General features: G+C 41.0%; 2 protein-coding genes across 25 annotated transcripts in view; both read right to left on the reverse strand.

The window, feature by feature from the left end:
• Positions 1–12: 12 nt before the first annotated feature.
• LOC109896668 (cholinephosphotransferase 1-like) lies at positions 13–15,813 on the reverse strand. The gene is made up of 8 exons (XM_020490965.2): positions 15,309–15,813; positions 6,975–7,122; positions 4,765–4,906; positions 4,542–4,626; positions 3,893–4,024; positions 2,510–2,668; positions 2,114–2,239; positions 13–1,911 (listed from the first exon to the last, which is right to left on the reverse strand). Exons 1-8 carry the CDS (start codon positions 15,546–15,548, stop codon positions 1,795–1,797), a joined length of 1,149 nt encoding a protein of 382 aa, XP_020346554.1. The 5' UTR covers positions 15,549–15,813; the 3' UTR covers positions 13–1,794.
• Positions 15,814–16,226: 413 nt separating this feature from the next.
• LOC109896661 (myosin-binding protein C, slow-type-like) overlaps positions 16,227–24,438 on the reverse strand; it is a 37,298-nt gene continuing 29,086 nt past the window's right edge. For 22 of the 24 annotated variants that reach the window (XM_031798295.1, XM_031798293.1, XM_031798291.1 and 19 more), the window contains 7 exons: positions 22,923–23,011; positions 22,195–22,390; positions 21,758–21,897; positions 21,426–21,585; positions 20,848–20,984; positions 19,882–20,068; positions 16,227–17,032 (listed from right to left, as the gene is read on the reverse strand). In XM_031798295.1, coding sequence (XP_031654155.1) covers positions 16,932–17,032; positions 19,882–20,068; positions 20,848–20,984; positions 21,426–21,585; positions 21,758–21,897; positions 22,195–22,390; positions 22,923–23,011 — 1,010 coding nt within the window. In that variant the 3' untranslated portion in view covers positions 16,227–16,931. Of the gene's footprint in view, positions 17,033–19,097; positions 19,137–19,881; positions 20,069–20,847; positions 20,985–21,425; positions 21,586–21,757; positions 21,898–22,194; positions 22,391–22,922; positions 23,012–24,438 lie in introns of all 24 variants that reach the window. The other 2 variants (XM_031798296.1, XM_031798294.1) reach the window with 1 other exon arrangement.

Genomic DNA, 24,438 nt, shown 5'->3' on the forward strand with positions numbered 1-24,438 from the left:
CATGAAATGGAATTTCTTGAATGGAAAATATTTCTTTATTACAATCATTTTGAACTTTAGTATAAAGATGTTTTACTTGTATTGAATAGTGCAATACCATGTTAAAATTGAGCATGTGGCATTTTCAATGCATAGTTTAAGTTCACACCCTGATTGAACAAAAACAGGTGGCTAACTTAAGGTTGGCTGTTATTTCCAGACAAAGTTATTGAAATGTTACGTAATCTGAAGGCTCTCATTGGAATTCTACCCAGAAATATCTGCAAGTCAAAATGTCCTTTTTAGGGGCATTCTCTATGGTACGGTGGGCATATTCCTAGAGTTGGGGTTCTTGATTTACTTATCTTTGTTCCAATAGTTACATGACCGCAGAGGCAAAACATCCCCGAAATAATACATCTGCACCGTTACGTCCCTTTGTCTGTCTATCCTAAAGTTGTCAAACAATGCATTCAGCTATGGCCTGAAACAGTTCAGAATCATACCGTTCAACGATAAATCACAATGTACCAAATGCATTTCCTATGCATTTTCTAAATGTGATGGGAAAAAAAAGATGGCTTCCAGTACAGAATTATAGTAAACAGTAAAATAAGTTCCAGTACAACGTTCTCAGTGTTACGTATATTGTCTGATACTTCAACCATAAATACTGGTTTCATAGTGATGCAGAAAAGACAAACATTTTAGTACTTGTTCCTAAACTGCTTAAAATTTTTAAAATTAAAACAAAGGATTCAAAAACATTTAAGGCGCCAAACAGAATTCTGTACAATCAAAGAATTAGCCCTTTACGGAGAAGAACGTTGAAAGCAGATGGGACTCTGGTGTTAACACATCAACATGACTACAAGGACTCAAGAGTTGAGGTTACAGAGGGTAAGTGGTGCTGGATACACTGGGGATTCACAGTCAGATGGAAGCCCTTGTAGAAGAAATGTCACTGTTTTCAGCGTTAACCCAGACCCTTGCCCCTTCACCTGCAGTCCTTGACAATTAACGTACCATACCTCATTAGGAATGTCTCATTCTACTTTTGGAAGTTTTCCGAGGTTGAAAGGTTGATTTATTTTGTATTTCCTAGCCCTGATCGAGTTCATTTCATGTCAGATTGGGTCTCATTCATTAAATAAACATGACTAGTGAATGATTAAGAGCTACAATATCAATTTGAACAATGATATCACATTGTTTAACAAGAGGCTGTTAAGTAAAGACAAATGTGTCTAGTACTGTAGCCTCTAACTTTACAGCATTGAATATAGGTCAATTAGATAGGAATATGTATCAATTGTAAGTTAAAACAATAATTGAGAGAAACCAAATTCAAGGGGGGAAAAACACAAAGCAACTCCTTTATCTGATCACTGAGAAACATTTGATCTTTGCCAAAAAAAATGTATTGTAGCATTTACCCATAGTGTAGTCTAAATTAAATGAGCTGAAAATAAATGGAGGATGTTAAAACCGGTCTGATGATATTTATCAGATTACCCCAGGTAGTGTTTACTTCCTATACGGAGACAAAGAAAAACCAACCAACTTATTTCCATGCCAGCTACTCTGCACTCATCCAGTGAGATACAGACGAGTGTGTGTTACCCTTGACGATGGATCTAATCAGGGGTGATTACGTCGTTCCTGTCATTACTCTAGTGTTATTACAGGCAACCTTTAGTCAGAGGTGGTCACTGTGTCAAGGCTGCTGAGGTTTGGGGTGGAGGGGACCTCTTCATCATCGTCTGCTTTCAAGAGCGGGGCGGCGTCCTCCGCCTCCTTCCACCGGGCAAAACGTCAGTTGCGTTTGAGGCCAGCTTGCGCCGTGATACTGAACACGTGAATGCGCAGGTGAGAGGCGATCTGGATGCACACGCCTGTGCAGTAGCGCGTCAAGTCAATCAACGACAGGACCTGTGGAGGAAATACAAGGACCGGCATGATAAATGGACTTGATGCACATAGGGCAGGTGTTCCCGGGCAGTTTGTGTTTGGGGGAAACTTCTGGTCCTATCTATGTGGAAATATCAACTGAAGTGGGTTGAAAATGACACCAGACCTGTACGAAAACAGTTTGATGACAGAACTACGGAATAGTGAATATGTGAGAACTCACCATTGCAATCCAGAGGACTATGTGCTCGTCGATGAAGCTGTTGAAGTACTGGTTGAGGAAGAGGAGGCCAGGCCCGATGAAAGCTGTGTCTGGGAGATAAAGCTCACTCTTGGTCATGTGGGCCACCTGACAAGGACAGAGGAACACAAAAGGAACAGAGATATTAGAGGAGGACCAGAGCTAAGGTAAATACTGGTATGGCTTTCACTGTTACATATGGAGGTCCCATTTATGGGAGGAAAAGTATTCATTGCTTGCTTGATAAGACACTCCAGAAAGACAGAAAAATATATTTTTATGAATTTCCCATCAGACAGTAGACTAGAGATATTAATAGATTGAGAGATGACAGCAAAGTAAGAAAGTGAAGACTATTATATGAAATGGAGCTCTCACAACTAGCTTGTTGGCGATCTTGGCGACGACCATGCCGAAAGTCAGGATGTAGAGGCAGGGGTGCAGCTCAAAAAGCTGGTTGGATGACTTCTTAAAGATGATGAAGGCCAGTGTGAGGATGAGGCCGATGTGCATACCTGGTGCCAGCACACTGGTGTCCTAAGGAACACACGGCAAAATAGTGAATAACTTTGAATTGTTAACCTAGAATATAAGCCCAAAAAAGTGTTTATTGTCCTAAAATGTACAATGCCTTCACATGAAATCCAGTTTTATTTATACAGCACTTTTCAGACATGGAATGCAACGCAATCTGTTTTACAGAAAAAAACAAATGAAAATAAAATGCTGAAATATTTACTACATAACAAACAGAAACTGAACAACTAAAAAGCACCATAAGGAAAAGCAAAGCTAAAAATATATGTTTTAAGACCTCTTAAATATGTCCACAGTTTCGGCCTCCCTCAGGTTCTCTGGCAGGCTATTCCAGAGGCTGGGGGCATAATACCTCAAGTCTGCCTCTCCATGCCTCTTGGTCCTAGGATAGTTGAAAGGCCAGTACCAGAGGACCTGAGGGACCTACTGGGTACATAACCTAAAAGCACTCAGAAGAAATTGACACCGCTTGAATTTTTCCACATTTAGTCGCTACGAAATTTCATCAGCCGGTGATTGTCAAGCAAATAACTGCAGGCCTCACGGAAATTGACTGTTAATTAACAAACACATTTAGCATCTCCTGGCTTCCAAACAAGCCACTGATGCAGACCTTTGGAACATCTACATTTTAAATATTCTAATAAATCCATGTAATATAGCCTACACATTCACAATAAATCCATTATTTATTTTAGACAGGTCTAAAGAAACAGGATATGAAGAAAATGTAGTCTATTTCAGAACATAATACACTGGACTTGCTTACCAAGAAGACCGTGAATGTTCTCGAGTGGCCGAGTTAGTTTTGACTTATATCTACATGAAAATCCATAGCAACACCTGAAAATGGTTGTCTAGCAATGAAAAACAACGAATTTGGTAGAGCTTGAAGAATTGAGAAAATAATAAAAATGGGCAAATGTTGCACAATCCAGGTTTGGAAAGCTCTTTTAAAAGGTGCTTCTACAAAGTACTTGACTCAGGGGCGTGAATACTTATGTAAATGAGATATTTCTGCATTTCATTTTCAATACATTTTTTAAAATTCATCTAAAAAAAAACATAAAATGTGGAATAAGTCAAGGGGTATGAATACTTTCTTAAGGCACTGTATATGCAACGTTTTCCTACCAGGTCGGCTGTTAAGGCTTAAGCGTAATAGAAAAACACTAATCAACCCAAATATTTAGCTAAAACACATCATTACATAATAATACTTACAGCCACGGTGGAGCCGTTCTTGCCGACGCCCCCGTTGAGGATGACGTGGAAGTAGTTATAGCAGGAGTACACGGCTCCCCCAATGATGCCCATGATGGGGAAGGCGTACAGCTTCACCCCAAGGACGGGCAACTACAAGAGGGTAAAACAACCAAGAGTTTCAATTAATAGAACTTAACTTCTGTCACAGCAGCTAGCGTTGTTTACACCAGTAAGCTGTGGGTGGGCGGGGCATGCTGCTGAGGCCAAGATGGGAGGAGAAGCCAATAATATTGCGTGGTGACATCAGCTGTTTGCTAGCCAGATCATGTGATCATGTCTACGCCACGATGGATTGGCTACCCATAATTACCTTCTTACTTCTGATTGTGACGTTTAGTCGTTAAGCCTCCACAGGCTGCACAGAGTGAAAGTGAAACAAAAGGACTATTTAATAACTAGTAGATTGTTGTTGTGGGGTTGGTTGGTTGAATGGTTATACAGTACATGTTAAGGATTGGTTATGTTGCCTTAAAGTGCCAAATGTTGGTGTAAAATGTCCAAGTCTCCAAATCCTACGGCTTAGTTGACAGAAAAGGAAAGAAAGAGAGTGTATGAGAGTGTGTGTTAGGTTTGTGTGCATGGATAGATAAATGTATTGAAGCCATACCCTGTAGTCCCAAAGGGCCACGCCACCAAAAGCTGACATCACATACATGACAACGATGGCAATCTGGACCTCTGTCACATCAACCCTGGGTGGAGAGAATTTATAGAACTCATAGATCAGAACAAGACTGTATATTTTATGAAGCACGATGGACTAGACTTAAGTACTATGTCAAAAACAAAAAAGTTGTTCTGTCCAGCAACATGTAAACATTTCTACTTACAGGCCAAAGCGCAGCGTTCCGGAAACATAGGTTTGCCAGTGTGCACAGAAGAACATGAACATCCCCACAAAGCCACAGAAGAACATCCAATCAGGGTAGCTTCCTATCCCACAGGACATACATGTTCCCACGGAAACAAAAACTGGAGAGAGAGAAGAGAGAGAGACAGAGAACTAAATGAGCAACAATGTGTCATACAGTGGCTTGAGAAAGTATTCACCCCCTTGGCATTTTTCCTATTTTGTTGCCTTACAACCTGGAATTAAAATAGATGAGGGGTTTGTATCATTTGATTGATACAACATGCCTACTTTGAAGATGTAGAGCCCCCTTTTGCAGCAATTACAGCTGCAAGTCTCTTGCGGTATGGCACATCTAGTCACTGGGATGTTTGCCCATTATTCAAGGCAAAACTGCTCCAGCACCTTCAAGTTGAATGGGTTCTACAGGTGTACAGCAATCTTTAAGTCATACCACAGATTCTCAATTGGGTTGAGGTGTGGGCTTTGACGAGGCCACTCCAAGACATTGAAATGTTTCCCCTTAAATCCCTCAAGTGTTGCTTTAGCAATATGCTTTGGGTCATTGTCCTCCTGGAAGGTGAACCTCCGTCCCAGTCTCAAATCTCTGGAAGACTGAAACAGGTTTCCTTCAAGAATTTCCCTGTATTTAGCACCATCCTTCAAACCAGTTTCCCAGCCCATGCCGATGAAAAACATCTCCACAGCATGATGCTGCCACCACCATACTTCACTGTGGGGATGGTGTCCTCGGGGTGATGAGAGATGTTGGGTTTGTGCCAAACAGCGTTCAATTTCTGAACAGAGTACCTTCCTTCATACATACATTTGAGGACTCTCCCACATGCCTTTTGGTGAACACCAAACGTGTTTGCTTATTTTTTTCTTTAAGCAATGGCTTTTTTTCAGGCCACTTCTGTAAAGCTCAGCTCTGTGGAGTGTACGGCTTAGTGGTTCTATGGACAGACACTCCAATCTCCGCTGTGGAGCTTTGCAGCTCCTTCAGGGTAATCTTTGGTCTCTTTGTTGCCTCTCTGATTAATGCCCTCCTTGCCTGGTTTTGGTGGGCAGCCCTCTCTTGGCAGGTTTGTTGTGGTGCCATATTCTTTCTTAATTTCTTTATTTTTATAATGGATTTAATGGTGCTCTGTGGTATGTTCAAAGTTTCAGATATTAAAAAAATAACTCAATCCTGATCTGTACTTCTCCACAACTTTGTCCCTGACCTGTTTGGAGAGTTCCTTGGTCTTCATGGTGCCGCTTGCTTGGTGGTGCCCCTTGCTTAGTGGTGTTGCAGACTCTGTGGTCTTTCAGAACAGGTGTATACAGTTGAAGTCAGAAGTTTACATACACCTTTGCTGAATACATTTAAACAATTCCTGACATTTAATCCTAGTAAAAATTCAGTTTTAGGTCAGTTAGGATCCCTACTTTATTTTAAGAAAGTGAAATATCAGAATAATAGTAGAGAGAATGATTTATTTCATCTTTTATTTCTGTCATCACATTCCCAGTGGGTCAGAAGTTTACATACACTCAATTAGTATTTGGTAGCATTGCCTTTAAAATGTTTAACTTGGGTCAAATGTTTCGGGTAGGTGACGAAATACTTTATTTCCACCATAATTTGCAAATAAAAATCATTAAAAAAATCCTACAATGTGATTTTCTGGATTTTTTTTCACATTTTGTCTGTCATAGTTGAAGTGTACCTATGATGAAAATTACAGGCTCTCATCTTTTTAAGTGGGAGAACTTGCACAATTGGTGGCTGACTAAATACTTTTTTGCCCCACTGTATATGCACGCACCACTTTTCAGTTTTAATTTTTTTTTTAAACAAGTTATTTTTTACATTTCACTTCATCAATTTGGAATATTTTGTGTATATCCATTACCTGAAATACAAATAAATACCTATTTAAATTACAGGTTGTAATGCAACAAAATAGGAAAAACACCAAGGGGGATGAATACCTTTGCAAGGCACTGTACTTCTGACGCATAGAACAATGTTTGTTGTCATTCAATATGACACACTGGTTGCTATGAAGCTAAACACTAAATTCAGTCTAGTCCAGACTCTAGACAAAAGTACAGGGGAGCCCCACTGCTTGAAACACACTTGGTCAGGTACTGTAAAGCACCACAAATTAAAACAGGCAACAACAAAAATTATTTTGCCCGCACCTGTGGAGACAGCATCACAGCCGTGGTCAAAGAGCTCCCCCAGTGCAGAGCTGCTGTTTGTCCTCCGGGCCTGCTTCCCATCGATGGCATCCAGCGACTGATAGATGAACAGGCCCAACGCACTCAGAATGAAGGCCCATGCTGGAGCCTGGAAAGAGGTAGGAAGGCAGAGGGAGGGAAGGAGGGAGAGCGGGGAAGGAGGGAGAGCAAGAAAGGCAGGGAGAGAAATTTGATTAAACAAGACGATGGAATGACCTGGTTTCAATTTCAAATAGGACAAACTTTTCCTCCCCCATCCCCCGTTGAAGAGAAAGATCTCGGTCTTTGTTAACTCCAAGTCAGAAGACAAACAGACTTGTTTACATGAGATGCAGGGTGTATTACCAAATCAGTGAAGATTGAAGAAAGCCATGACACACATCGGGGAAAGTTGTTTATCTTATTTTGAGTCACTTCTTGCAAAACTGAGAGTTGCTTGTGTTGGACAAGTTTCCTTCAACACGGGTTTGCTTTCTCTAACAGACACGTTCTAACATTTCCTAAAACGTATGCTTACTACAGCTGTTTTCTACAAAATGATTTGAAAGGCAAAACAGCATATTGCAGGCCTGGGCAATTATTTTGACAGATGTCTCTACTGTAAAATCACATCCAGATATGCCACTTATTTTACTTTTTTTTAAACATGCACAGAAATAAACCACATCCATGTTCTTATTTTGTTAGGTATGTTCATTATTAAACATGCAATGAACTACACGGAGGGAGAAATACTGTGCATTCAGCCCCACGGACAGAACTCTTGTTAACACAAGAGAGAGCTCAAAATGACATTTAAAAACTACTCAGTGTGAGGAGTGAAGTCTGATGGGCATTGACAAGAGCAGTGAAGTCAGGTATAGTTTCTGACGTTGCTATGTGCAGGGTTGCTGAGAGGTGAGAGTCACTAAGAGATGATCTGTGCCTTGACTTGTTATATTTCATCACTTAAAATGTCTGTTTACATTCATAGGTTGACCCAAATAGTACAAACATATTCTCAGCATGACTCCTAACCTTTGGAAAGTGTTGTTCATCGAAAGATGCATAGAACCTCGTCAGTGACATCGTTTTCAATATTTCTCCAATCACTGCATCAGACTGAAGATCGATAAGCTCAAGTTGCAGGTCAGTGGTAGCGTTATCCACATTGAAGGTGAAAGGAGAGGAAACCAACACCATGTCATTTTCCAACACTTTGAAATCCTCAAAATGACGAGAAAACTCACCGTTCACAGCACGCAGCAGCGATGTATACTTCTCCCGCTGGTCATCTGATAGGGAACAGACTAGTAGTGTCAGAAGGTGGGTGAGATTGTTGGCTTCTACTTGGTGGGTCAGGAGGAGTAATTTTCCCTTGAAGGCTTTGACAAGGCTGTACATCTGATGTGCAAAAAGGCCCTTCGCTTGTAGTTTGGAATTCAGTTCATTCATGGAAGGCCATGATGTCCACGGTGAAGGCAAAGTCAGCCAACCATTCTTTATCTTGCAGTTGAGGGAAATCCACATAATATTTTCCTTTCATTTGCAAAAACTCAGCAATCTCTACTTCAGGTCCTACACCCTTTTAACACTTCTTAGGGCTGAAATCCCATTAACGGGATGATATGACAACAGCCAGTGAAAGTGCAGGGCGCCAAATTCAAAACAGAAATCTCATAATTAAAATTCCTCAAACATACATATATTTAATACCGTTAATCCCACCACAGTGTCCGATTTCAAATAGGCTTTACGGCGAAAGCACCACAAACGATTATGTTAGGTCACCACCAAGCCACAGAAAAACACAGCCATTTTTCCAGCCAAAGAGAGGAGTCACAAAAAACACAAAGAGATAAAATGAATCATTAACCTTTAATGATCTTCATCAGATGACACTCATAGGACTTCATGTTACACAATATATGTATGTTGTTTGATAAAGTTCCTATTTATATAAAAAAATCTGAGTTTACATTGGCGCGTTACGTTCACTAGTTCCAAAAACATCCAGTGATTTTGCATAGCCACATCGATTCAACAGAAATACTCATCATAAATACAAGTTATACACATGGAATTATAGATATCTCTCCTTAAATGCAACCATTATGTCAGAATTCAAAACAACTTTACGGAAAAAGCAAACCATGCAATAATCTGAGACGGCGCTCAGAAAATGAGTCAAATTAGCCGCCATGTTAGAGTCAACAGAAACCAGAAATCACATTAAATATTCCCTTACCTTTGATGATCTTCATCAGAATGCACTCCCAGGAATCGCAGTTCCACAATAAATGCTTGATTTGTTCAATAATGTCCGTTATTTATGTCCAAGTATCTACTTTTGTTAGCATTTGGTACACATATCCAAACACTGATCTGGGTTCAGCTCAGCTACTTGATCTTGTGTCCTCTCCAAAAGGCCAATGTTTTTTCCTGTCAAGTTTGGGCACCCATCAGTGGTCACGCTGGATAATATTTCAAAACTCAGTCCCAGCTTGGCCACACACTTATTAACCTCCTTCAATAAATATTTCCCTGTGGTTGTCGTCTTCATTGACTGCGCTGAAGCAAGCTCCTCTGTAATTTCAATGTCTGGGGTTATGCCTGGTAAGAATATCAACAACTGCTCCCTGTGTCACGTTCATCACTGCTCTTATCCAGGGCCAAGGAGAAATAGGTGAAATCCTTTACCTTGTCTTTCAACTGTTGTTCCATATTCTCTGCGATGTCCTCAACACACTATGTCTAGGGTTGCAAAGGGTTTGAATTTGGGGTATTTTGCTTAAATTCATTTAAAAAAAAGTTTGTTTATAACAGTGAACCTTTTTTGTGGGATACAAGGCAATTCTAGGTATTGTGGCATATTTTGGTTAAACTATCCCAAATTCAATGGAATTGCAACCCTCTACATGCACCGTGCATTCTTCCATCACATGTACAGCTGATTCTCAAGATCTTGCACACTAATGAGATACTATTGAGCCCACACTACTACACTGTCTGAGCCGAGGACTACATGCTTTCTGGTAAGTTTTGATTATGATACTGGGTGGGAAGAATATATTTAATATGACATACATTATTTTTTGTTAACTAGTAAATACATCAAAGTGTGATTAAATCATTGCTAACAACTTCTGCTAGTTAGTTTTTGCTACCATGTGGGTTTTAGCTTGCTTGAGCCTGCTAGCTGAGGAGTGTTAATTCACCTGTTTCCATACATGTTTCATTTTAAAACATTCATCTTACAAAGGAGTTGTTTAATCTAACTGCTTAACTATTTATCTGTACATGAAATTGTATTTGGATTTTTAAACTCATTTTTTCCTAATCATTACAGAAAAATGCCACGGGCACCATCTTTCACTGCAGCTAATATAGAAGGAAAAGCTGTGTACATTTACAAATACTGTGCCAAATCATACATGAAGAATGCAACAAAGATGCAGAAGCATCTGGCCAAGTGCATAAAGTTCCCTCAGCGCTCACAAGCAACCTCTGACAAAAGTCCCTCTACTTCTATTCGAGGTGAAAATGATGATGAATCTTATCGATAGCAACAGCTAATTGTCCTCCTGGAATCAGGACTTTTTTTGACTCAATGGAGGAACGTAGTAAGAGAAGTGCTGATGAATGTCTTGCTCAAGCTGTGTATGCAACTGGCTCACCTCTGATGCTCACAGGCAATGTGTATTGGAAGAGATTTCTGAATGTTCTTTGCCCAGCATACTCCCCTTCAACCAGACATGCTTTATCTACTCATTTTCTGGATGCAGAGTTCAACAGAGTTTAAGTGAAGGTCAAGCAAATCACAGAGAAAGCAGATTGTATTGCAATCATCTCTGATGGGTGGTCAAATGTTCGTGGGCAAGGAATAATTAACTACATCATCTCCACCCCTCAACCAGTATTCTAGAAGAGCACAGACACAAGGGACAACATAAATACCGGTATCTACATTGCAGATGAGCTGAAGGCAGTCATCAATGACCTTGGACCACAGAAGGTATTTGCACTGGTGACAGACAATGCTGCGAACATGAAGGCTGCTTGGTCTAAAGTGGAGGAGTCCTATCCTCACATTACACCCATTGGCTGTGCTGCTCATGCATTGAATCTGCTCCTCGAGGACATCATGGCACTGAAAACAATGGATACACTCTACAAGAGAGCCAAGGAAATGGTTAGGTATGTGAAGGGTCATCAAGTTATAGCAGCAATCTACCTCACCAAGCAAAGTGAGAAGAACAAGAGCACCACATTGAAGCTGCCTAGCAACACCTGTTGGGGAGATGTTGTCATCATGTTTGACAGTCTCCTAGAGGGGAAGGAGTCTCCAAGAAATGGCCATATCACAGTCTGGCGATATGGACAGCCCCATCAAGAGGATCCTCATGGATGATGTATTTCGGGAGAGAGTGGCAAGCAGCCTGAAACACCTGAAACCTATAGCAGTAGCCATTGCACAGATTGAGGGAGACAATGCCATTCTGTCTGATGTTCAGACTAGAGGTCAACCAATTAAATCGGAATGGCCGATTAATTAGGGTCGATTTTAAGTTTTCATAACGATCGGAAATCTGTATTTTTGGGCACCAATTTTGCAGATTTTTAAAATGTATTTATTTTTTACACCTTTATTTAACTAGGCAAGTCAGTTAAGAACACATTCTTATTTTCAATGACGGCCTAGGAACAAGGCAGAACGACAGATTTTTACCTTGTCAGCTCGGGGGATTCAATCTTGCAACCTTACAGTTAACTAGTCCAATGCTCTAACCACCTGCCTCACGAGGAGCCTGCCTGTTACACGAATGCAGTAAGCCAAGGTAAGTTGCTAGCTAGCATTAAACTTATCTTATAAAAAACAATAAATCAACGACTGTCGTTGCTCCAATGTGTACTTAACCATAAACATCAATGCCTTTCTTAAAATCAATACACAAGTATATATTTTTAAACCTGCATATTTAGCTAAAAGAAATCCAGGTTAGCAGGCAATATTAACCAGGTAAAATTGTGTCACTTCTCTTGCATTCATTGCACGCAGTCAGGGTATATGCAACAGTTTGGGCCACGAACTAATTTGCCAGAATTTTACGTAATTATGACATAACATCGAAGGTTGTGCAATGTAACAGGAATATTTAGATTCATGGATGCCACTCGTTAGATAAAATACGGAACGGAATAAATGTTTTGTTTGAGGTGATAGTTTCCATTTGACCGAAGGCTCGTATTTCTGTGTGTTTATTATAGTTAAGTCTATGATTTGATATTTGATAGAGCAGTCTGACTGAGGGGTGGTAGGCAGCAGCAGGCTCGTAATAGTTAAAGGTATATGGTTTAGAGAGAAATAGTCGACTCCTGTAATAAGTTGCGGCTGAACTTGAGAGGGGTTCCTTCGTTATTTTGCCGTTCATGTCTTCCATAGAGAATGCCTTGTTCTACTTCAAATAAGGTCTGTGTTTCGTGCTTAAACCGCCTCGGCATTTTGATACCCGTGTAAATCTCACTAGGATAAGGTAACGTTTGTCAAAATATTTTCATAAATCCACTCTACAAAAAAATTTATCTTTGCTTATATTTAGCCAATATTGATCACAGTTATCTTGTCCTATGGATATCTACACAGTTATAAAATTGGCAAGGTGGTGTAAGCCAACACGAAACACAGACCTTATTTTAAGTTAATATAAAAAATATCCTATGGAATAAATGAAGGAACCGCTTTTCAGATTTTGTCATGGGAATTATGACTCGCACTTTGGTAGTCAATTCTTACCATGTCCATTATTAAAATTGGATTTCCTGCATATAGAAATGACAGTTTTTGTTTTCAACATTCATCACAGGTAACTTAAACTATTTTTATTCAAACAGTTGAGAGTATTTGTCTCCTAAGCAGACTCTTCAGTATCATTGTCACTTAAGAGCTGTTTGTATGTTTTACAGATGGCAGAGAAAAGCGGAGCACCAGTGTAGGACAATGACATGGAATTGGCACCAGGGAAAGCAAGGTGTCTTATTTGTGATAAAGATGTAAGCATGGGGTCAGCAACGGCTAAATCAAAAAATACCACCAATCTGTGGAATCACCTTAAGAACACCCATCCAAAAGCCCATATGTATTATATTAAGTTAAAATAAAAGTGTTCATTCAGTATTGTTGCAATTGTCATTATTACAAAAAAAACAAAAAAAAAAATATATATATATATATACACACATTTTAAAAATCAGCCGATTAATCGCTATCGGCTTTTTTTTGTCCTCCAATAAACCGGTATCTGCGTTGAAAAATCTTAATCGGTCGACCTCGAGTTCAGACTCTACTTGAAGATGTAAAATAAGAAATCCATAATGCCCTGCCCACTTCACTGTTGCTCCAAGCAGAGGAAACTACCGTTCTGAAATACATCAAAAAGCGTGAAGACTTCCGCAGCGTGCATGTTGGACCCCAAGTATGCTGGTAAGAAGACATATTCCTATATTTCTCTGCATGCTTCGTCTGGAAGCGTCAGGATAAGTTGTAGTCTTTCAAGACAGCGATGCTCTCTTTGCACACAGCATTCCCTGATACCTCAATAAAGACATTTCAATAACTTATTCATTTGAATGACCCTCCTACACCCCCACAAACACACGTGTGAGTGTGTAAGAAACAAAAAGTGAAAGTATGGTAAAGGAAAGTAGATGACCTAACTGTGTGAGTTCCTACCACTGGGACTTGAAGTATTCCCAGCCATCTGGACATTAGGGGTGAGCTAACAATCAGTGTTTATCATCTCTATACAACAATGTACAAGTAGTGTAGCCAGAAATGTGTTGGTGGGTGGGCCTCAAGAAATTTGGGTGGGACATTTTTTTTTCATTAAATACATTTTTAAAAGTAATATATATATATGTGAAAACGGCTTTCTGAAATTCTACAAAATGTTACCATGGGGCAAAGAGAAATTGGCATTTTTTATTGCCTAATCTGATTTGATGGGCCTGGCTTTCCAGTAGGTGGGCCCGGGCCCACGCGGTTGCAATGTACTGTGCTGTACTGGTCTAACTTCTCTCTGCACTGTACTTGCCTGTGTTCTCTCAACACAACACTACTGTATTGGCCTGTGTTTGTCCACCACAACTATTTTGACAGTTTTTTTCTCTTTCTAGATATCCTGCTGTTTTCCAGTCCCTTCCTCTACCAACAACAAACTGCTCTTCAGTAACCCCTGCCCCCCAAAAAAGCCCTTTCTGTACACAGGTAGTCATCTTAGTCGCATGGCTCTCAGGCAAGTTCGGTATTGAGTATAGGCGTACAGGATGACCCTTGACATATTTTTAGTTGGTCAGTGACAGTGGTGTATGCTGCAGTTTATGTCAAGGCCAGGTAGCCCTTTTATCTAGTTATTCAAAGCTGTACTGAATGTACAGAATGCAGATGGCGACAGGTTACATGTGAGTCCATGGCTGCATTGACACAACAGCTTGTGCTGCAAATAAAATGCCCTTGTTGAATTGTCTGCTGCACAAACCTGCCTGGAGCTTGATGGAATCTGGACTTTGTGTCCGTGGTGAGATTCCAATCTGTACTGTGGGATGGGTGGACAAAGGTATAGTACTCATAAACATATTGTAACTCGTCTCTGAATACCCGAGACACGGGCCTGAACGCACACTATACAAAGGACAGAAAAGAAGCCAAACAGGCAAAGGGTAGGTTCACCCACACCCTCTCTCTCTCTCTTCAGAGAATCGACCTAAGTGGATGACAGGTCATAGAATGAACACGTGGCATTGTTAAAACCTACGTATTCGCCCTGTTATTGGTTTGCTGACTATGGTTGAAGTTGCATACCTATTGTTATCGATTTGCTTATTTTACATGATCCAATCAAAGTTCAAACTTGCAATAGGTAAAGTTAATATTACTTTAGTTTTCCTTGAACAAACATTGAGCCAGACGTTCTCCCAGTTACCTTAAAATTACTATTCACTTGATTTGCGAGTGGATGAGCAAACATGGTGGCAACTTTGACACGAACTCTTATTTGGCATTTTAATCAAGCAAATAAATTAAGTCAACAACCATAGGCTATTAGACAAACTTCCCGAGGAACAAAACATTAGATAGTGGACTGTGCACATTGTCCACCAACTATTCTGATGCTTTGAGCAGTTGTAAAATAACAAAAGTGTAAATGGATTCGAGTTGCAACAATGTTACACATGATCTCAGAGCGTTACAATGCTGTCATGGGGTGTTGCTACATGTCTATTCGAAAGTTTCTCCCCCCCAAGGTCGCAAACACTTACCTCCTCTGTTGCCGTTGGGCAGTAAAACACCAACACTACAGTTGTGACTATATTTATTACCAGTCCAATTATAGTTAGAGTATTAGGCGCTACCCAAGTTGGAATTTGTTGGACCAGCCAATTCCAATATATCTGACAAGGAGGTTCGAAAAGGGATCGACCCGACGCGCTATATTTGTGCTCCTCTAGCCGCTTGAGTTGTGCGGCTGACAGCGGCTCCGGCCACAAGAAATGTGGCATTGTTTTCAGCTTCGGCGCTACGAAAAGTAGCCAATCACCCAGCGATACTCTTGACGTTCCTGTGGGTTTCAGGCACTGATATCTTCTCGCGATCGCCCAGAAAATACTTGCTCATTTGGCAGTTACGTGTGAATAGTAATTTTCTAGAGCGGAACCATGAATGTCGATATTTTTTTCCGTTTGTGATTGAGAATTGCGTTTCAGCAGGAAGCAAGTCTCCGGAAGGGAATGAGGCCGGGAATTTCAAATGAAATGTAGTCATTTGACCACTAGGAGCAGTGAACTACAACAGCAGTAGGTTACTGCAGCTTCATAGCTCCATTGAACGTAACATTGTAAAATTTTATTCTGTAGTTGCAACATTTGAGTGCACTCTGAAGTTAATGGCGTGTTCTTTAAGCATCTTAATACTGTAATTTCACGCTGCATGAGCTCAGAGAAGGTAAAGCCTCCCGGGGGAGAAAGGAGAGACACTCAATTTGTTAGGAGGTAAAGAGAGAAAGTAAGAGAGAGCGAAGACTATCAATCTTTAACAGAAGAAGATCGTAAGAGTCCAACGTTTAAGTTTCGAGTGCACTCTGAAGTTAATATGGCGTGTTCTTTAAGCATCTTAATACTGTAATTTGTTCCTATTATGTACTGAAAAACACTTAAAAAAATATTTACACATAAAGGATGCCATGTTACATGTTTTTCTTTTATTCCAGGAGTCATAAACAAAAAATTGAAGATGAAAGCATGCGCAGTTGGCATGACAGCTAAGAATATACTCAAGCCTGAAGTACAGTATGGGCAGAGAAAGCACAGCGTCATGCAGTGTAAGGCTTAAACAAAAGGTGGATAACTGTCTGTTTGAAAGCCCAAATCAAATTTTATTGGTAACATACACATGGTAAATCATCTGATCAGAATTTTTTAAATATTTGTATCTTTTGAAGTTAAATCTTTAATCACAAGACATTGCATTACAGACATCAAGCCATATTGTTTATACATTTCAACATTAGCTCCCTCCCCCAAACACAGTTCCCAATCCCAACAGAGACAAAAACATGTCCAGATAGGTGGAAGTTACAGTTTGTCCTACTGCACATTTCCTGCACTACTCATCTAAAATAAAAAGCTACAGCCAAAACACCTCCAACATGCAACTGAGCTTAAACAGAGCCTTTTGAATACTAGGAGATGACACAAAGCTGGTGATGAATTGGCTTCTTCTATGGTAACTAGCTCCATACCCGCACACAGCATGCCATGCCAAAGTCCAGTACAACCCTCCCTCCCCCTCCAGCCCCTCCCTCGACTGCTGGTGAGAGGCAGATCACTAGTGGTGTGACGACAGGTTCCGGGCAGCCTAGGCGTATCAGTGGTTGCTCAGTCCGACTACTTCTCTGGCTGCTCCACGGCCTTGGTCTCGCTCATGTACTTATCGATCAGGTGTAAAGGCACTCCACGCTGCATGAGCTCAGAGAAGGTAAAGCCCCCTGGGGGAGAAAGGAGAGACACTCAATTTTTTGTTAGGAGCTATAGAGAGAAAGTGAAAGAGAGAGCGAAGACGATCAATCTTTAACAGAGAGAAGATCGTAAGAGTCCAACAGGAAAATAGCAGAGGGTCAGTGTGCAACATCGAAACAGACACTGAAACAGCGAAAAGAGGGTGAGTCTGCAACAAAGAAACAGAATAGAGACACCATACAGTACAAAAAATAAGAGATACTAAAGTGGACAGCAGTGAGGAGAGAAAATAGAGACAGTGTCAGTAAAGGACAGGTGCAATACGTCACCTTTGAGTCTGTGAGTAAATCTATATCTGCCTAGGCTTACAGTGGCAGAGCTATAGGAGGCATGACATGGCCATTCACTAAGTAGGCCCAAAATGCGCCAAGAAGCTCAGGAACATTAACTGGATTAAAGCCTTCTCTAGTACATAATAGATGGTGCATTGACACAAATGATAATAACCCTATTGTGTCAAATATAGGCCTACTATAGATATAATCATCTACAGTGGGGCAAACAAGTATTTAGTCAGCCACCAATTGTGCAAGTTCTCCCACTTAAAAAGATGAGAGAGGCCTGTAATTTTCATCATAGGTACACTTCAACTATGACAGACAAAAAAAAATTATTATAATCCAGAAAATCACATTGTAGGATTTTTTATGAATTTATTTGCAAATTATTGTGGAAAATAAGTATTTGGTCAATAACAAAAGTTTCTCAATACTTTGTTATATACCCTTTGTTGGCAATGACAGAGGTCAAACATTTTCTGTAAGTCTTCACAAGGTTTTCACACACATTTGCTGGTATTTTGGCCCATTCCTCCATTCAGATCTCCTCTAGAGCAGTGATGTTTTGGGCCTGTTGCTGGGCAACACGGACTTTCAACTCCCTCCAAAGATTTTCTATGGGGTTGAGATCTGGAGACTGGCTAGGCCCCTCCAGGATCTTGAAATGCTTCTTACGGAGCCACTCCTTCGTTGCCCGGGCGGTGTGTTTGGTGTCCTTTGACAGCTCTTTGGTCTTGGCCATAGTGGAGTTTGGAGTGTGACTGTTTGAGGTTGTGGACAGGTGTCTTTTATACTGATAACAAGTTCAAACAGTTGCCATTAATACAGGTAACGAGTGGAGGACAGAGGAGCCTCTTAAAGAAGAAGTTACAGGTCTGTGAGAGCCAGAAATCTTGCTTGTTTGTAGGTGACCAAATACTTATTTTCCACCATAATTTGCAAATAAATTCATAAAAAAATCCTACTATGTTATTTTCGGGATTTTCCCCCCTAATTTTGTCTGTCATAGTTGAAGTGTACCTATGATGAAGATTACAGGCCTCTCTCATATTTTTAAGTGGGAGAACTTGCACAATTGGTGGCTGACTAAATACTTTTTTGCCCCACTGTATGTATTAATCAGCAGAAAGTGATCTATGGATGAATTATATCTTATCACCCCAGTAAATATAACACTTATGTACAGGACACCATCCTGGAGTAACGACTTCTGGAAAATAATGTAAGCATAATGTCAACCTTTAATCTTCAATAAAGAGCCATGCTCTGCAAATGTTGGTATTTACGCTGATGTCACAATCAGGCCATTTGCACTACTTTGAAGGTTACTCACCTTTTGTGTGTGGCATATGTTAGATGAGGAACAAACACGGTTACCAGGGAAACACAGGTCATACAGGCAGGCACGTCACACCGACCGTTAAAATAGACTTCTGAAATGTTAGGGGTACGCTTGACTTTAGACAGCCACCCTAGAGTGTTATTGGAAAGTAACTGGCTCCAATGAACACTGTCCATACAGTGTCTAGAGCAACATACACAATTTATTATGTTACTGTACATATCACACATCCATTTGGACTAAAGCAGGCAAGCCCTGAACTCTTGCATTCCTTCCCTTGGTACTCTTTCAGACGGGTGGATGTGAACTTAAATAGACCACCTAGTACTGCTGAGAAAAGCTGTATTATTGGCATTTGACAGATGCAGAATGAATGACATAAGCTTCATATGCCAAAACCATATGAAAGCTTACCTTGGATGAGAACATACATTCACTATTCCTGAGTGGGGACTGGGGGGGAGAGAAGAGAAGAGGGGTTATCCAAATGTTTACATGGGGGAGTTATGTGTTCTCCAGGGTATACTGGTCAGTTATTGAACTCATTTTATATGAGGAGTTAAACACGCAATTGAAGGAAAATCACCATCTGTTGAGGGGAGACACTAAAACATGGAGCCACAAGATAGTATTCATCGAACAAGGGAACTACATCTAGAACAATACGTATTGACGTGTGTTTGAGTTATGAAGTGTTGATGTGTGATGACGCCTTAGGAAGTATTGGACCATGCTGTATTGGTGAAGCATGCTACATTTGACGATGAGACTTTGAAGTTGTGGTAGGAAATTCAACAGTGGTAGTCAGATGAACAGGATTTGGCTGAACACAAGTGACATTACTGAAGTCTTGTATGAACACCTGTAACTAGATGAACATGTTTAAAATGAGAAGGAAATGCATAGATTGAGTTCAGCAACGTGATGTAATACGTTGTTCCTCATTGGAGTAGCAGGGGTGATGTAATGACAAACCCCCTGGATATTGTATATGACAATATAAGCATATATCATATACGATATATGTACGACGGATACTTACAGGACCACAGCTGATACGGACGGGCCTTTGGTGGTGTAGTCACTGAAACAAACTATGTACTGATCTACGTCACCAAAGAGTCTAGACACCTAATACTGTACACATGTGGATAACATACACCGCAGGTTACCAGGTACCCCTACAGCCCAAACTGACCTTTAACCTCCAGTTTACACTCCACTAGAGCATCACCCAGGTAATTAATGGCCTTGCAGGAGTACATGCCCCCGTCGTAGGGACTGGGTTTCCGGATCTCCAGGGTGCAGACCCCTTGGTTGCTAAACATGCGGTAGCGCGGGTCGTCAATGATGGCTATCTTATTCTTCATCCAAATCACTTTGGGCTGAAGTCAAAAACAGAGAAGGTTAGCCCGTTTCCCAGAGAAGCCTCTAAAATATCAATACTCAATTAAGTCAGGGATGTTTCGAAAGTTACTCCCCATAATGTTTATCAAGTAGTAGAAAAGTCCTCGCCACTGTATCATTAAAACATTTGTCAACTCAATATGTTGTAGTACATTATTTCAGAAGCATTCAATACATTGCAATGTTTTACTGGTCTGTGGATTTGTACTATTTTCTCAGTGAGAGGGCCAATACATTGTTCAAGTTAGAGATACACTGTTATGAACAGTCATATCTTATAACCAAGAGTGCATTAATCAGATAAACCCTTATATTTACATGGTGCCCATGGTCTGTTAATTTAAGCAGTTTTTCAACCTCTCAACAAAAAACTTCAGGCAGCTGACTAGAGATGTGTTGTTAGAGAGGATAGCTGTCAGGTGTAAAGGCTGCCGTGATTGAGAGGCAGTCAGAAAGAGCAGGCTGCATGTGTAAAGCTTTCAGCATACAGCTGGGGGCCTGGACCATTTGGAGCTGGTCCATCCTGGAGGGGTATGGGGAACAGGCTGGAGGGGTATGGGGAACATGATACCACAACCATGTCCAGGAGTTTAGTTGGACAGAACATTCCCGGAGAATTGGTGTAGGCACTGTCTAAGTACGGTCCTATACACCTAGCCTGAGTCCCAGATCTGTTTGTGTCGTCTTGCCAACTCCAATTGCTGAAATGGAGTTGGCAAGACAGCACAAACAGATCTGGGACCCGGGCTACACCTACCCGTGGGTTGGCGCGGACGCTGCAGTTGAGGGTGGCGTTGTAACCAGCGATGGCGAAGGTGTTGATGAGGGGCTGGGTGAACTTGGGAGGCTCTTTGAAGTCGTGGTCGATGTATTCGGGGTTCTTCAGTTGCATGCCTGCAGAGGAAGGAAGGGAGGAAGAATGGGGTTGTACATGATACAGGTGCTGGGCTGTATCATGGGGGAATTTCCCTTGTGATCATGATTGAAGAAGAGACAGTATTTTAATTCATCATCTGCGGTCAGAGACAGCAACATCGGCATTGACAGTACAATGAAACATGATATGTAGTGTATAAGCCATCTTTGAATGAAAGCAACTGGTCCAATTCTGTAAAAATGAATATTTTATCACTATGTATTGTTACCTTGTGACAAAAAAACAAAGAAGAAAACGAAAAAGAAGTGACTGATGTTCATGTCCATCTGCTTTTTGAATGAGTTGGTCCATAATATTAGAAAGTAGAGGGGATGGCATACTGGTCATATTTTTCATTGCTCTCCATATGGTATCCCCCCCCCCCACACACACACACACACAGAGGAGCTCACACATACCTTCTTTAACGATGAGGGCGCTGTCCTTGGTCTGGGTGGCACCCTCGCTCAGACCCACCATGTTCTCAGAGTAGATTCTGAAGTAGTACTCGTTCCCCACCACCAGCTCTGTGATGGTGATGCAGGTGCGGTGGTAGTGCTCAATACACGTGTACCATTCCTGTCCCATAGAGAGCAGATTTGTTTAAACATGCAGGGGATCACATTGAGTAGCACATACACTTGAATTCCATATGCATAATACATACAGAGGTACTTTTCCTGTAAAAATCTCTCCCTCATACTGATTCCATATAGTACAGTACTAAGTGATGCATTCAGCAGACTCATACCATGGTCTTCTTGTCTGCTTTCTGGATGGTGTAGCCTGTAATGGCGGCGTTGCCATTGTCCTTTGGAGGGGTCCAGTCCAGAGCCACGTTTCCCCCCCAGACCTCATCTATCTTCACACACTGTGGAGGCCCTGGGAGGTCTGAGTAGAGAGATTAATCCGTTAACATCATTAACATCAGTATGAGTCTTATTTATGTGCTAGACATTAACTGCTGTGAAAAATTTGATAGGGAATAAAGGGCAGAACAAAGCTAAAAACATTCAACTCGATCAACTCTTTACAATGAGATCTTTCCCTCTTATAGTATTTTTTCCTTCTACTTTCTGCTTGATTCAATCTGTAAAAATGACCGATACAAGTGCTTAATTGATCTATGTCTAAACAACTTTAACTGTGAGATCAGGATATCCTTCCTGTCAGTGTCCTTTGACCCACCTACTATCTGGATGTCTACGATGGCCGTGTCCACGTGGTTCTCCACCTCCACCTTCATATCGTACTTCCCAGAGTGCTTCCTCTCTGCTTTGCGGATGAAGATGATGCTGTCACAGTCTGTGTTGCGGATAGTGACCTGCGTGGGGTCCACCGTCTGGCCCTCCTTCAGCCAGCTCACCTTTGGCCTGGGCTTGCCCTACATGTCACATATTGCATAGAAGCATGAATCTAACTACATATGATTTACTTCAAACATCAGCTATCTGAGCAGCTAACCGATCGCTGCAGCTGTACATAGTCTATTGGTAAATAGCCCACCCTTTTCACCTACCTCATCCCCATACTGTTTTTATTTATTTACTTTTCTGCTCTTCTGCACACCAATATCTCTACCTGTACATGACCATCTGATCATTTATCACTCCAGTGTTAATCTGCAAAATTGTAATTATTTGCCTACCTCCTCATGCCTTTTGCACACATTGTATATAGACCCCCCCTTTGTTTTCTACTGTGTTATTGACTTGTTAATTGTTTACTCCATGTGTAACTCTTTGTTGTATGCTCACACTGCTATGCTTTATCTTGGCCAGGTCGCAGTTGCAAATGAGAACTTGTTCTCAACTAGCCTACCTGGTTAAATAAAGGTGAAATAAAAATAATAAAAATATTTAAAAAACTAGGGCTTTCACTGAAGGTAGTTGAGCCATTTTCTGTTATTGCCTTACCATGAATGGAATAACGAGATTGACGGCTTCTCCGACTTTACGAGTGTACGTCTGCCTCAAGTGACGGGGGATGCGGATCTTAGGTGGTTCTAGGAAGAGGACAGGTCAGATAAGTGGATGTAATGTGATTACTTACATTTTGTAATTATTTTTTATCTACAGTGCCTTCGGAAGGTATTCAGACCCATCGACTTTCCATATTTTGTTACGTTACAGCCTTATTCTAAAATTGATTTTTTTTAAAAAGAAAGAAAAAAAAACAGGTTTTAGAATTTTTGGATAACTTATAAAGTATTCAGACCCTTTACTCAGTACTTTGTTGAAGCATCTTTTGCAGCGATTACAGCATTGAGTCTTCTTGGGAATGACACTACAAGCTTGGAACATCTGTATTTGGGGAGTTTCGCCCATTCTTCTCTGCAAATCCTCTCAAGCTCTGTCAGTTTGGATGGGAAACTTTGCTGCACAGCTATTTTCAGGTTGTTGTCCTGTTGGAAGGTGAAATTCCACCCCAGTCTGAGGTCCTGAGTTCTCTGGAGCAGGTTTTCATCAAGGATCTCTCTGTACTTTGTTCCGTTCATCTTTCCCTTGATCCTGACTAGTCTCCCAGTCAATGCTGCTGAAAAACATCCCCACAGCATGATGCTGCCGCCACCATGCTTCACCGTAGGGATGGTGCAAGGTTTCCTCAAGACGTGAAGCTTGGCATTCAGGCCAAAGAGTTCAATCTTGATTTCATCAGACCAGGTTATGGTCTGAGAGTCTTTAGGTGCCTTTTGGCAAACTCAGAGCGGGCTGTTATGTGCTTTTTGCTGAGTAGTGGCTTCCGTCTGGACACTTTACCATAAAGTCCTGATTTGTGGAGTGCTGCAGAGATGGTCGTCCTTCTGGAAGGTTCTCCCATCTCCACAGAGGAACTCTAGAGCTCTGTCAGAGTGACCATCGGGTTCTTGGTAACCTCCCTGACCAAGGCCCTTCTCCCCCGATTGCTCAGTTTGGCCGGTCGGCCAGCTCTAGGAAAAGCTCTAGGAAAAACTTCTTCCATTTAAGAATGATGGAGGCCACTGTATTCTTGGGAACCTTCAATGCTGCAGAAATGTTTTGGTACCCTTCCCCAGATCTGTGCCTTGACACAATCCTGTCTCGGAGCTCTACGGACAATTCATTTGACCTCATGGCTTGGTTTTTGATCTGACATGCAGTGTCAACTGTGGGACCTTATATAGGCAGGTGTGTGCCTTTCCAAATCATGTCCAATCAATTGAATTTACCACAGGTGGACTCCATTCAAGTTGTAGAAACAACTCAAGGATGATCAATGTAAACAGGATGCACCTGAGCTCAATTCGAGTCTCATAGCAAAGGGGCTGAATACTTATGCAAATACGTTTTTTATATTAATACATTCACACATTTTTCTAAAAACCTGTTTTCGCGTTGTCATTATGGGGTATTCTGTATAGATTGCTGATTTTTTATTTTTTTTAATCCATTTTAGAATAAGGCTGTAACGTAA

This window comes from Oncorhynchus kisutch, linkage group LG19, assembly GCF_002021735.2.
Source record: "Oncorhynchus kisutch isolate 150728-3 linkage group LG19, Okis_V2, whole genome shotgun sequence".
NCBI classification, from domain to species: domain Eukaryota; kingdom Metazoa; phylum Chordata; class Actinopteri; order Salmoniformes; family Salmonidae; genus Oncorhynchus; species Oncorhynchus kisutch.

What these genes read in the sequence shown, in the direction of transcription:
- LOC109896668 (XM_020490965.2), bottom strand. Translation starts at nt 15,548, where the DNA reads ATGCCACATTTCTTGTGGCCGGAGCCGCTGTCAGCCGCACAACTCAAG. An exon ending in GGAACGCTGCGCTTTGGCCT is followed by an intron (nt 4,627 to 4,764) that starts GTAAGTAGAAAT and finishes CTCTCCACCCAG; the next exon opens with GGTTGATGTGACAGAGGTCC. An exon ending in TAGTCCTCTGGATTGCAATG is followed by an intron (nt 1,912 to 2,113) that starts GTGAGTTCTCAC and finishes TTTCCTCCACAG; the next exon opens with GTCCTGTCGTTGATTGACTT.